Source organism: Trachurus trachurus (assembly GCF_905171665.1).
Source record: "Trachurus trachurus genome assembly, chromosome: 5".
In the NCBI taxonomy this organism is placed as follows: Eukaryota; Metazoa; Chordata; class Actinopteri; order Carangiformes; family Carangidae; genus Trachurus; species Trachurus trachurus.
The window spans coordinates 4598230-4613467 of record NC_139896.1 but is presented as its reverse complement, the minus strand read 5'-3'; the positions used below and the strand labels follow the sequence as shown (position 1 = coordinate 4613467).

Below are 15238 nucleotides of genomic sequence, written 5' to 3'. Positions count from 1 at the left end.
TAGATAAATATATTCTTTTTTTCTTCTCTTTTTATATATATAAATACAGTATATTCTTAAAGTTATCAGTTCATCGAGGAACTGAAACCAACAAACCTCGTGACTTCCTGTTGTGGTCTAGTTACGTCGGCGTCGTGACGTCACGTCACGTGTCTACGTGGTCACATGACAGCAGCGCAGGACAGATAGACAGGTACCGGTTCTTCTGCTGCTCAGGAGAAGTTCACAACTAGTTAACTCAGTTTACAGACTCACCGCGGAGCAGCACCGACGTGTCTCCTCCTCTCCTCCCTCGGGTCTCTGCTCTCTACTCCTCCCCGCCTTCAGGCCTCCTGTTCCCGGCCACCATGTCCCGCAGAGCCGCCGTCCTGCTGCTGCTCTCGGCCGCGCTGTCCGCCGTCTCCGCCGGGGTGTTTTTCAACCCGAAGCAGCCGTGCTACGTCCGCAGCCCGAAGAGGAACGGCGCTGGGCTGAAGTAAGACACTGATTTATTACCTGCTTTCTTTTTCTTTGTCTTTTTCTTTTTCTTCCTCCCCTTTATCTTATCTAATTATCTCATCAGACACCTGGATGAGTTACAGTAGATTAACCTAGATAAATTAACTCAGAATGTGACACAAAAACGCAAATAACTAAGTAGGCCTATTTAAAGTCAGAAAATGTATTGATTTAGTTTCATAACTTTGGTAAAAAAAAAACTCTGGTCAGACAGGTTTATCACAGTTCAATGTTTATTTAATCACTTTTTTTTTTTTACACGAATCACGAGGGTTGTTTATCACATGTTTGACACTGAACGTTTCCTGCTACAGTAGCCTAGAGCGAGTAACACGTTCAAGTGTCGGGAATACAGCTGGGATTTTTAGAAACACCCCCTCAGAACACACAGCAAAACACACACACACAAACCTCGTGTTTTTAATAACTAACCTATTAAGAAACCATACAGAAGTAGAAAAAAAACCAACTTTATGTATGTATTTCCCACAGTTGTTCTCTTATTATTCGCTTTGGCTCAACTTTATCAGGTTTCTTTTTCGTTTAAGTAGATTTTATTGTTTTGTTACATGTGTGCAAAAGAATAAATAACAGTTCTCTATAACTTTGCACTAAAGTCAATTTTGATTTTACGTTTTTATAAAGATCTAATGTTGTCTATTAATCATAGCAGTGGAAAAGCACCTTTTACATTTTGACCATTTTGACTGAAACGACAATGATAAAACTAATATAATTCATTTTTGTGGAACTGACAAAGGAACTGTGTTTTAAAAACATAAATAAAAAGGTTTTGGTGACATTTGACCTTTTAGCAAACACACACCACAAAGAGTTTCGATGAATCATGAAACTGTTGTGACAACGGCACTCACACAGTTTCTTTTTCTTACAGGAAGTTCAGACTTGTTTGTAAAAAATGAACCAAATCTTTCCTGTAAATTTGATCTCTCATAATTTTTATCCACATGCTGTTTCTTAGCTCGGTTCAGTGAAATCCATTTGCCACAGGAGTGTGTTACGAGAGTTATGAGATACAGTATTATAGTAGAACAGGAAGCAACTTCAATGTTTTTTGTTCTTTCATTACCAAGTTGTGAAGACAAGATATTGATTGATTTGTTCAAGTGTCATGCACATCATTGTGCAAGACACGACTAGACAATATAAATACAGACGTTCAAAGGTGGCGAACAAGTCTGCTCATAAATATGTGTTAACAGACTCGTGCAACTATTTCTGTGTTAACAGCCACTTTTTCAAAATAACCAAAACAATTTAATAGCAAGTACAGCACTCTGATGTAGTAGTATGTGTAATGTTTTCTGGCTCAGAGTCTTTTGGCTTTTACAATAAATCTGGCTAATACATAGATATAATACTGATACGATAAGATACCAGTGTTAAAAGAAGAGTAAAGAATGAAATAGGAACACTTTGGGAATAAAAAGTACATAGATAATACTATCAAAAAAGGAAAATCCAAGGCACTCTTCTTCAAAAATAAAAAGCCTTTACATAATACTATGTTGTACATGTAAAATGTAATAAATTAATGAATTTGTGCAACACTGTCCACAAAATGCTCTTTTTTATGTGTTTTTTTGTATTATGACTGAATGATATGTTGTGTATTTGTTTGCTTCTTTTATTCAGACATGGCACAGTGAATTGCAATGACAATAAAGTCTAATTTAATAATTATCACACCTGTCGACCTGTCTGTTCTGTTTCCCAGGACGACCGCTCGGCCTCACGAGTACCTGAACGTCTCTGCTCTGCCCAAGTCGTGGGACTGGAGAAACGTCAACGGCACCAACTACGTGAGCACGACCCGCAACCAGCACATCCCTCAGTACTGTGGCTCCTGCTGGGCGCACGGCAGCACCAGCGCCATGGCAGGTAACTAACCACGCACACACACCGTCACTGTCACCGGGACAACCAAAACACACTCTTTACTAACCTAAGTGACTTATAAAGAAAACAATATAAAGTGAAACTGATGAATGGCCACGGAAATCCTTTTTATTAATAAGCTAAGTCCATCAGTTTCAAAGCAAATGAATAGATAACAGGAGAAATCATCAAACTCATACACATTGTGTTTTACACCACACTTTATAATAACTACACACTATTAAGCATTAGTTAAGCATTAATAAATACTGAATTCTTCATTTATAACACATGAATACTCATTAGTATGTAGTTTATAAATACAGTTAGTGCTTATCTTATATGATGAGTAAAACATTTTTAACTGTGTTTATAAACTACATACTAATGAGTAGTCATGTGTTATAAATGATGAATTCAGTATTTATTAATGCTTAATAGTGTGTACTTTTTTATAAAGTGTTACCCCACAACCTTTATTAGTCTATTCTCAAAATATTAATTTACATATTAGAGAGATATAGCAAACAATCTTATCTAACAGTTCTGACCATTTTCAAATAAAATGTAAAAAAAAAATGTAAATGTAAACTGTACAAGTCAGATTGGGTCCTGATAGGTAGATAGATGGATAGATAGATAGATAGATGGATAGATAGATAGATAGATACAGTAGATAGATAGATAGACAGACAGACAGACAGACAGATAGAACGGGTGAAAATGAGCTACTTGCTAATCCCGGTGCATTTACGTTACGTTCCTCTTTTCTCTTCCTTAAAAAGAGAAAAGAACTGATGTTATTAATTTACATTGTCCTTTTTAAATAAATAAATTCAGGGATGCAAACAGCGCGCCGAAAAGCGACACTCGCTTTTTTCATGACCAATTAGGTGACTTGTGTGAATCATTCAGATCCGAAGAGTTTTTGTTTTGAGGGGGGGGGTCTCAGCGTCTCAGCTGGGGTCAGTAAAATGTTTTTCTTAACAGGCTGACAGTGACAATCACGTGAAACTGAGGCGAACTCATTCATGGTTTCTGATCATACTGATAACTGCCGACCTCCAATGTTGACGCGCGACGTGCGCGCTCGTTACCCAAAGCGGCGCGTATCCGCGTGCAGTCGGTACGTACATTACTGTGTCAGGCAGGTGTCTCCCACGGAGCTCTGCCCCGTTTCAGAGGTGAAGGAGAGACGTCGCCTCCGCGATGTAGAATGTGTTCAATTAAAGTGAAACTAACACATTATATAGGCTATGTCCATTACACACTTTTAGGCCTTAAAATGTCTTAAATTTGTTGAATTATTGTGTTCAAGTCTTAAATAATTTTAGACAGGTCTTAAATTTTCTTATGCCCACCATGGGCGAGCATTTCACTCGCATTTGCCCCTAAAAAAAAAGACATGTGTGAACCGGGAAAATCACAAAAAAGAAAGAGCACAACCTGCGATTGGTCCAAAACTACAAATCCCACAATTCTCTACTCTCAACAATAACAGTAGTTAGTGTAAGTAAGGGAGAGTGGAGCTGTAGGTGAAAAGAGGAAACAACGCCACGTCTGGTCCTGTTCTATGTTGTTCGTTCACACCGTCACCGTTTATTCGTTACGTCCGCGGTGTAAAAGGCCGTGACGCAAAGACGCGATTAGGCGTGAGACGCGATTAGGCGCGAGACGCGGTATACGCGACTTTTTTTTTTTGACGCAATACACGCGATTCTTTTATGGCGACGGGACCCTCGCGTCTTCGTCTATTTCATCACACAAACACGAGGAACGCTTTTTTTTCGCGCGAGCTTTTACGCGCAACCAAACGCGAGATACGCGAGAAATGCGATTTATCGCTCGTTCTGACTCGTGTCAAAAAAAATTCACGAGCCCGCCAACAACTTTTTTTTTTTTTTTTTCAAAGGAGGTTCAACTGGACTTAGTTATTTGTCTAGGAAGACGTTTCACCTTCATCCAAGAGGCTTCATCAGTTCATGTAGCATCTGACCAGGCTGGGACTGGTCCAACTATCTGGTGTGGAGACTCAGTATAAGTCCAGTTGCTTTCGATTTAACCTCCTTTGAAATACTATGACCTGGACAAATGAGAATATGCACAGGCCTACAACAACATTTCTGCTCTCACCAACCATGGTTGAGGTCACAACGCTGCGCTGTAGCTGCTCTGGAAGTCCGAGACGTCTGAGGCCAAACGCCGCCGTCGCTTCTGATCCATGAGGCGAGTTCCGGGCTGATGAGCTACAGAGACTTTAGAGTCAAAGAGGAGCAGTGCGTCGCTGTGTCGGACTGTTTGGATTTAATGAAGAAGCTGCACAGAGTCAGGTGAGCAGAAGCTGCCCCCCCCCCCCCCCCCCCACCGTGGAGCCGCTGCTGTCTCACAGCCGCCACCGACCCCTAGAATAAAACACCACTGAGCCGTGGACGGTCGCTGCGTGGATAAAATGCTGACGACCAAAACAGCCGCCACCAGGTCACTGACTGGAGAGTTTTAAAGTCGGCACATGAACGCAGCTCAGACCGGCCGGTGCCTCAGCGCGGTGATCAGCAGGACGCTATACCCAGTACCGGCCAGCTCAGTACAGAGGGGGGGGCGATAACGTGACGCACAGTATACTGTTATGAGACACATTATGCACCCCAACTGTCTTTTTTTTTAGAGGATTTTTTTTTTTTTACCAAGAATGCGCCCAGAAAAAATCATGATCCAGGGGCCAAAATTCGAAACAAATATATATTTTTTTTAATCATAATTCTCATTATTCTCCTGATGTCGGTTTAATGTAAACAGATTGCGCTGATATGCGTCATGTGACAGCGGGGCAGAGCTGCAGCTGCTGTGCTGTGATGGACCTGATCAGACTGGTGGTGGTCCACAGTCAATCAGTCCCAGATCCTCCACCGTCACCAGATCCCCCGAAAGCCCCCGCAAATAATACATCGACAAGAAGTTAAGTGGCAAGTTGCACCTTTTCGTCGGTTTATTATTTGCGGATTCTTTTTTTTATAGCCTATATAGCGTCACTGCAACATGCGGCTCTCAGTGCTTCAGTCAGGACAAGTGACTGAAAAGACGCGTGGTGCGCAATGGGGACACCAGGCAGCTGGAGCGGACCGTGGTCACGGTGCGGCCGCTCTGCTGCTCACCTCAGTGTGTGCGACAACTCATTCATGGTTGTCTCTGATTATACTGGTAACAGCCTTCCTATTCACCTCCAATGTAGACGCGACGTGCGCGCTCGTTACCCAAAGCGGCGCGTATCCGCGTGCATTCGGTGCGACGGCGCCGCCGTTTTCCCCCGTGCATGTCCCTTGCTGTGTCAGGCAGGTGTCTCCCACGGAGCTCTGCCCCGTTTCAGAGGTGAAGGAGAGACGTCGCCTCCGCGATGTAGAATGTGTTCAATTAAAGTGAAACTAACACATTATATAGGCCTATATGTCCATTACACACTGAATGGGATGTTAAATCCCATGTCTTTATTTCTTCAGTTTATTTTAATAGTAATAATTATGACTAACATTCAGTGAAGACCTAAAAATCAGTATCTACAAAATTGAAATATTGCAATGGTTTTTATTTTTTTAAAGCATTTTTAATATAGAAAAAAAAAACTGTCCATCTATATGCACTCAATACTTGGTTGGGGTTGAACTACTGGAAATTGACTCTTCTGTGATATTGTTAATGGTGAGCCTGAAACTGCAGTGTAAATACAGGTTCTAAGAGTTCAAGTTGTGGTTCTGTGGCTGCAGGTCACACATGTATTTTAATATAGATTTTAACGTCTTCACTTCCTCTTTACGCTGAGAGAAACTGGCCGTCAGCTGTTTCTGTTTCTGACTTCTCCTCTCTCCTCCTCCTCTCTTCTCTCTCTTCTCTTCTCTCTTCTCTCTCTTCTCTCTTCTCTCTCCAGATCGTATCAACATCAAGAGGAAGGGGGCGTGGCCGTCGGCCTACCTCTCCGTCCAGCACGTCGTCGACTGCGCCGACGCCGGCACGTGCCACGGCGGCGACCACGACGGCGTCTTCGAATACGCCAACAAACACGGCATCCCGGACGAGACCTGCAACAACTACCAGGCCAAAGACCAGAGTGAGTCAGAGGAGGAGATCGATCGTCAGTGATCAATCAGCTGAGACAACAAAACTAAACACAACACAACACAACACAACACAACAGAAAGAGGCCCAGACAGCTGAGTCAGCGTCGGCACATTTGAATCACAATCAGCTCTTTTGTCCTCCGCTGGCCTCCGTAAAGAAAAGAGCAGGACAATTCAGAGGATTCAGCAGTAGAGAGCTGCACTGATGTGGTGTAAAAACAGTTTATTTAGTTTTTAGTTTAACGGTAACGCTTCACTTTTCATAAGGTGTTCGTAATTAAAGCCCCAGTATGTAACTTATTTGGCTTTGTATTAGCAAAAAATCTAATATTTCTTTCATAAATCCATATTTCACTGAAGTGGAATCACAGCTGCATACAAATGAAAGCTTTCTGGTTCCTTAGAATGAGTTGTTACAAGTCGTTACAAATACATAAGTGGGCGACGCACCGAACCGAGGCGGCCATGTTGCATCGTGACCGTAGGTAACCACGGAAACTGAGCGGAGCTGTGGGCTCGGCCTGTTAAAACTGTCACCACTGTGTAGTGTGAGGAAGGACGGAGGCACCGGTGTTGCATTCAGGTGCAGTCAGGCAGACGGCCGTCGGCAAACCAACTGGATGTCATTTTACTCCACCAGAGAAAGACGGTAAAACAATACCACATCTGACGTCTGCCCGATTTCACCTGAATGCAACATCAAGAATACGTTCATATATGCAACCGCACCGCTAGATGGGGGGAATTCCTACACATTATACCTTTAATTAGTGATGTCACCATTATAGATTATAGAAATAATCACTGTTACGATTATAACGATTATTATGCATTAATTGATTTCACAACACTATGAATGTGTAAAATCAAATACAAGTCAAAATGTAATAACAATACTAATATATATACACAAAATATATAAAGTATCTTTAAAGGGGCTACGAGGAGTTTCGGAAAGCAAAGTGTTTTCACGCTAAATTTCCCATGCATCCAGGAAACCGGAACTAGGAAATGCTGGGCGAGTCGACCACTAAATAATAATATCAAAATAACGATATAGACAAAGCGATATATTTATCAAAAAATGGACACATTAACAAGTGGTAACGTAGATTCATCCAAATTAATATGAGACTCTTTTAGAACCAAATACAAACTCCTCGGGTCTTTAATATAGGAGCAATTATTAATCCCCAAGTAGAAATGTTTGACATATTGTCATCTACACCAAATGTTTACGTTTTTTAAATGACATGCTAACATTTAAATTCCTACATATTCAATGTTAGATTGTGTAATGGACCAGTATCTGTGCATTTACCTTCACTTTGTTGCACATCTGCCGATACAGTTCTGACTTAATCTTTTTTGGAAAGTGACGGTATTTAGGAAAGTGAGGAAGATTTAGGAATCTTTAGGATTAATTAATTGTGGCGTTTAATACCACGGTTAATTGTGAAAACAAGTAATTGTGACTTCCCTATTAGTAATGCATTCTTAAGGAATGACTCAGCATTACATTGCTGATATGGAATAACGAACTGGGATTTTTTTTTTTAAATAAAAGTCCCCCTCTGTAATTGCACCTGGAAATACAAGAACAAAATACCCCTGTTCATCATTCTATTGCAATGGTTCATAAAGGCGTCATAAAACAGTCATGAATGCACAGTGATGCCCAGATGTTTCATCAAAGTCCTTTTACCGAACCTGGAAGTGTCGGCCTAATACTGGGACAAAACCAACCAACCAACTCGTACAAAGGCTTCATTAAAAACGCAGAATTTCTGCATCGTTTGCTTTGTTCCTGACACCTCCACCGGTCCAGAGGCAGCATCATGAATCCTTCACCAACTGAACAGTAAAGTGAGATGCAAAGTAACATTCATAAATTATTCATGAAATATGAACGGGGAATTTTGTTCTTATATTTCCAGGCGTCCGTAGCAATGTGCAGTAACCTGATGTATAAATGCTGAGTCATGCCTTATGAATGCATAACCAACACCTAATGAATGCATAACCAACACCTAATGAAACTAAGGTCTTATGAATGTGCTGTAAAGTGTTACCAGATCAACTTTACTGTCATACCAGGTTGGACATTTGTTGCTGCAGCCATTCAAATACGACATACACACTGTGCAACATTGTTCATTTAACATGCAAAATTATAAAACACATAAATTAATAAATTAATAAATAAAATCAAGTTCTCAATACAGAGAGATCAGTGCAGGTGTCAAACGTGCAGAAAAACCGTAGGTTAGTCCGTGATCTACAGTAGTTTAATGTGCAGAGTTCATGTGGAGCCTTGTTTTTTTTAAGGCTTTTCTTGCTGTTATTATTAATATTATAATAAATTATTTATTGCCACACGAACGTTTCTGGAAAAACCCCTTCTTCAGCGTGTATCAGGTGAAGAAATGTTCGTGTGGCAGTAAACACTTTAAATTGGACTTTTTGTACATTTTCTTTGTGGAGTTTTGTTTTGAGGATTCAGCACCCATTTAGACTTTTCAATGTGCTTATTAATATGCATATAAGTAGCTTACTAGCTCCTTATTAGTAATTATTAAGCATGTATTAATTCTACATAGCCTTATTCTACCTCTATTAACTCCTAATTATTGCTTATTCATTGTAAATTAATGCATTGTTGTTTCTGAATAATGATGTTAATAACCAGTGGGTTATTGGGGCCTTGTACAGGGGCAGTAGCACAAGAACAGTAATTCTTCCTTTATCACTCTGGATTAGTAGTATAGCATTAATGCATTCATTTACACTGAATAAGCCATAATTAGGAGTTAATATCAGGAAAAATCTTAATTCATGGTGTAATAGAGGTAGAATAAGGCTATGTAGAATAAGGTGTTAATACGTGCTTAATAATTACTAATAAGGAGCTTGTAAGCTACTTATATGCATATTAATGAGCACCTAGTTAAAGCAGAAGTAAGCGATCTGGTGGTTTTGTCTAACTTCCTGTCAGCAGATGGAGTTAGCAGCCCCCGCCCTCGTCCCTACGTCACCACATTCACGCGCATCCCTTGGCTGCACACACAGAGAGGACCGCCCCTTTATGCCGTTCTCTCTCCTCATTGGATAAAGGTTGTAGGATACAAGGAAAGTTTTCTCCTCGGCTCAGAGCAGAGCAGAGTGACTGACAGACCCGTGTTTCAGACCAAACACTCTATAGAAGTGATTGCTGTCGGAAGATACAACTATTTAAGACTTATATTAACACAAACATTCCACTTACTTCTGCTTTAACGCATTAATTAACAATGAATAAGCGATAATTAGGAGTTAATATCAGGAAAAATCTTAATTCATGGTGTAATAGAGGTAGAATAAGGCTATGTAGAATAAGGTTCCCTAATCTAGTGTTACAGAAATCAGGCGAGAAAGTTAGTGAAAGTTAGTGAAAGTCTGATTCACACTGAGGCTGCTGAGGTTTGGACTAAACCTCAGTCCTGTTTAAACATGAATGATCTCTGGTGAACAGTCACGTTTACCTTCAGTTTCAGTTTAAGTTTCTGTGTGGCGTTCAGGGGCGATAACATCATGAAATCTCCTGACTGAGTGAGTGAGCGACCGCTGCAGCCGCCGTCGAACCAGAGCCGATTCCTCAGCTGATAATAACGTTATGAAGTTTATAAAAAGTCTTATCTAAGCTGTGATTTTCTTCTTCTTCTTCTTCTCTCCTCAGAGTGTAAACCCTTCAACGAGTGTGGCACCTGCACCACGTTCGGCGTCTGCAACATCGTGACCAACTACACGCTGTGGAAGGTCGGAGACTACGGCGCCGTGAGCGGCCGAGAGAAGATGATGGCCGAGATCTACGCCAACGGACCAATCAGGTCGGGTTTTTATTCATATGCAGCTCATACAGGGTTCCTACAGCTTAAGCCAAGTTAAATTCAAGACTTTTTAAGACTTTTTTAAAGCCACTTGAAATGAAATTTAAGACCGACTTCATAATAAACACAAATGCAGAAAAAATAGAAAAAAAACACCACATCAATTACACAGGGTTAGGGACAATTTTACCCACTTTCCTATGTGATCCAAGGTAAAGTGACTGCTACATGAACATTGGATTGTGTCTCTTTCCAGCTGTCCTTTCAAAATAAATGCATAAAAAGTCTGGAAAAACAAACAACACTGACTCGGGAGCTGGAGGCGGTGAGGAATTTAGCGTTGACGGCCGCCACTAACTTCTCTATGTCGGAATGTTACCAATTATTTTGAGATTTGAGACTAATTACAACCATAAAATACCACTTACCATGTGTTAACATTTTTAAGACTTTTGAAAAATTGATTTAAGACATTTTAATGCCAATTAAGGCCTTGTTTTTAGATTCATGAATTCAATGCCTTTTAAGACTTTTTAAGGATCCGTAAGAACCCTGTCATTATAACTACATACAGCAGGTTTATTTGTGAAGGTGCAGGTTCAAACACGCAGCGAGGAACCACTTCCCCCCCCTTGCACACACACATAGACACACAGAGATGCCGACCTCAGATATTATAAACCACAGAGAGCGAGTCACGAGTTTGAGCGACGATAAAAAAGTTTCGGTTTGATCTGGAAAGTCCAGAGAAGTCGTGACAGGAACAAAAGATAAAACATGTTAAAAAGAAAATCTTGCACAACTCCCTTTGTATCTCCACACAAAGAAGTGCAAATAATAAAAAAACTAGACAGAAAAAAAGAAAAGGAGCGACAGGAATTCAGCTGAAAGAAAAAAACACCTGTGATCTGAACAGACCTGTCAATCAAATCAGTGCACAGCCGTTAAAATAAATGTATTTACTATTATAAACACACATTTATTCATCATTTACTCACACACACTTTATCACTTTACCACATCATCAAACTTCATGCGTTTCCCCGAATACAAAAACATAAACCAGAACAACGCTGTGTTTTATCTGTTTATTCATCGCTCTGCAGGTGTCGACTGGTTCTTACAAGCTTGGAAAATCCAGTTTTTCTTATTTTGCACCTGCAGCATTCAACAACCTGCAGGAAACTGTAAAACTTTCTTCACTTTGCTCCTTCAGGCTCTTTAAAAGGATAGTTCAACATTTTGTGAATAATCCCTATAGTCATAGCAGTAGGTTCGTTACCTTTAATTGTCGGTGCAAGCTGTTTTTAGAACGGCGGAGCAGAGCCGTGAGCTGCTCGGAGCTACACTATGAGATAATAACACAACGTTACCAGGCAGAGTTGTTTTAGAGGAAAATTCATGCAAAACCACTGATGCGCGTTGCCTTCAGGGACAGTTTTGCATCAATCAGTCTCTGTATTTCCCTCTAAAACAACTCTGTCTGGTAACGTTGTGTTATTATCTCATAGCGTGGTGAATGTGCAGGTCACAACTTGTCCACCAGAGCGTTGTGGAGTTGTTGGATTGTGTATTTTATGAGTTTGATGAGGGAAACCAAGAAATCCCATGAGCCTCCGTAGCGTAGCTCTGACCAGCTCACGGCTCTGCTCCGCCGTTCTAAAAATAGCTTGCACCGACAATTAAAGGGATAGTTCACCCTAGAATGATATTTCGCTCATTATCTACTCACCCTCATGTTGACTAAGGGCTGGAAGAATTATCAGAGTCCTCCGTCCCTTCTCTGAGTTACAGGGGGTCTCGGCGTAGCAGTGCATTTCAATGCAACGGTTGCAAAGGGACACCGGAGCTCTTCGTAAAAAAACACACACAAAAAAACATCCAAATACCTCCATGATGCTCGTATGTAATGTCCGTCTTGTACTGAAGCCCCAAATTGCGTAATTGTCCCGAAAAAATTAAATAAGTCTATATTTTAAGCTTGTTTGTAGCGGAAGCTTCTCGAAGCTCCTCTTCCTGGTCCGTCCAAATCTCGCGTGATTCGCAGTAACCGCACTGACGCCGGCGCAAATCACGCGATATTTGGACGGACCAGGAAGAGGAGAAGAAGAAGAAGACGAGAAGCTTCCGCTACAAACAAGCTTAAAATATAGACTTATTTAATTTTTTTCGGGACAATTACGCAATTTGGGGCTTCAGCACAAGACGGACATTACATACGAGCATCATGGAGGTATTTGGATGTTTTTTTGTGTGTGTTTTTTTACGAAGAGCTCCGGTGTCCCTTTGCAACCGTTGCATTGAAATGCACTGCTACGCCGAGACCCCCTGTAACTCAGAGAAGGGACGGTGGACTCTGATAATTCTTCCAGCCCTTAGTCAACATGAGGGTGAGTAGATAATGAGCGAAATATCATTCTAGGGTGAACTATCCCTTTAAAGGTAACGAACCTACTGCTATGACTATAGGGATTATGGCAATGGGCCAATTTGCCAAAATGTTGAACTATCCCTTTAACTCTTTAATGACATGAGTCATGACACACTTGAATTCCAGATGTTTCATCTGTACGTTCTTATTCTGATCATTAATAAGGTTTTTTTCTTATTTTTTGTGGATTTATTTCTTTGTACTTTTTATTTTATTTATCCAGGTAAAATTAATGTTTAAGAACAAATTCTCATTTCCAAACCTGAATCTGAACTGGTCGAGAGGCTCCAGCAAAAATGAACATCACACAATTAACATATCAACAACGATACAACGCAACAAACAAAATACACACGTCATGTCAAGGGACAAACGTGTGTGTGTGTGTGTGTGTGTGTGTGTGTGTGTGTGTGTGTGTGTGTGTGTGTGTGTGAGAGAGAGAGTAGATGGGAGTGCATGTCAGTCAACTTCTGTTCTGTGATTTCTGACTTGAATGTGTTTTAGTTTCCTGATAAATTCATATATAATTATTATCAACATTGACTTTAGACTTTTAGACATTTATTGTCCCTCTAGGGAAATTCTTTTTCACATGACCATTTCTTCACATTTCGTTTCACCAGACACATACATTGTTGATGTTCAATCTGTGTATATATTTATTTATTTATTTATGTTTCTCAGCTGTGGGATCATGGCCACAGACAAGCTGGACGCCTACACCGGCGGTCTGTACTCCGAGTACCAGGAGGAAGCGTTCATCAACCACATCGTGTCGGTGGCAGGATGGGGAGTGGAGAACGGAGTCGAGTACTGGGTCGTCCGCAACTCCTGGGGGGAGCCGTGGGTGAGTCCATGTCACCGAGTTTATAACAGATGATGTTTATAAAACTCATTTACATCGTTTACAAGAATGTCACAAAACTAGGAGCAAGAAGTCTCTGCATTTCCCTCTAAAACAACTCTGTGTGGTAACGTTGTGTTATTATCTCATAGCGTGGTGAATGTGCAGGTCACAACTTGTCCACCAGAGCGTTGTGGAGTTGTTGGATTGTGTATTTCAATCAATCAATCAATCTGTTTATTTCGGGCATGTCAATTAAATCATCATCATCACACTTCATCTTAGTTCAAGTAATACAATACACAACATGGCCGAAAGGGAAAGCGGGAGAAGCAAAAGCTGATCTAGTCCCGCCCCCATTACCCACAGAATAAAATCTTTATCGTAATCTTTTCTTTTCTTTTGCTTTTTACATTTTGACATAACATGTTAACAGCAGTAGGTAGTATACAGAGCTGAAGTCTAGCTCTATTTGATGAGTTTGATGAGGGAAACCAAGAAATCCCATGAGCCTCCGTAGCGTAGCTCTGAGCAGCTCACGGCTCTGCTCCACCGTTCTAAAAAATAGCTTGCACTGACAATTAAAGGTAACGAACCTACTGCTATAACTATAGGGATTATGGCAATGGGCCAATTTGCCAAAAATGTTGAACTATCCCTTTAAGTAAATCAAAGAGTTCTGACTATTAAAGTGTTTTCTTTCTTTCTTTCTTTCTCTACAATCAATTAAGAGTTTGGTCTTTAAAACTTGAGATGTATTAAAACCAGTTTCCTTATGAGTGAGGTGATGCCTTCAGATCAGCAGAGACTGTTTGATTTTTGATTGATAGATTGATTAATTAATTAATTAATTAATTAATTAATTAATTAATTGACTGATTGATCCCTCCTCCTGTGTGTGTGTGTGTGTGTGTGTGTGTGTGTGTGTGTTCAGGGAGAGAAGGGCTGGCTGCAGATCGTCACCAGCGCCTACAAAGGCGGCAGCGGCAGCAAGTACAACCTGGCTGTGGAGGAGGACTGCATGTACGGAGACCCCATCGTCCCTAAGGGCTACATGTAGAAGACACACAGAGAGACAGGGAGGGAAGTTTTTATATGTAAAAGCTTGAAAAAAAAAGGGAAGTTCCTTCAGATTTTTCTTTATGGAAATTCAATCTGCAATTATCTGTATTTTTTTTTTACACTTCTTAATCAAGGTCAGATTTCAGTCTGACGCTCGAGCTGCTGGAATCAGTGCAAACTTCCTGTTTTTTCTTGTTTTTTTCTTTTTCTTTATCGCGGCGACGTCTCGTCTTTCTGCACGAGACCGAACTCCGAACAGTGCCACTGATTTCTGTTTCTGCAGGGAAAAATGAAAAAGAAGCCACTTGCTGCATGTTAAAACAGCCACGGTAGAATAATAATAATGATAACTCTTCAGCACATTCATTCATGCTTACACTTACACACACACACAAACCCTCAAATGCAAACTGAGTCAGCCAAAGAATAAAAGTGTTATGATGATTTTTTTTTTGCACGTCTGGTGTTAACGTGACGACGACGATGATGTTGTTGCACTACAGTCGAAAGCTTCAGAGAGAAAAAAGAA

General features: G+C 40.7%; 1 protein-coding gene across 1 annotated transcript; it reads left to right on the top strand.

Moving 5' to 3' along the window:
* Nucleotides 1–155: 155 nt before the first annotated feature.
* Nucleotides 156–15157, top strand: ctsz (cathepsin Z). The gene is made up of 6 exons (XM_083971874.1): nucleotides 156–475; nucleotides 2237–2400; nucleotides 6317–6496; nucleotides 10222–10372; nucleotides 13488–13650; nucleotides 14582–15157. Exons 1-6 carry the CDS (start codon nucleotides 348–350, stop codon nucleotides 14705–14707), a joined length of 912 nt encoding a protein of 303 aa, XP_083828000.1. The 5' UTR covers nucleotides 156–347; the 3' UTR covers nucleotides 14708–15157.
* Nucleotides 15158–15238: the final 81 nt, after the last annotated feature.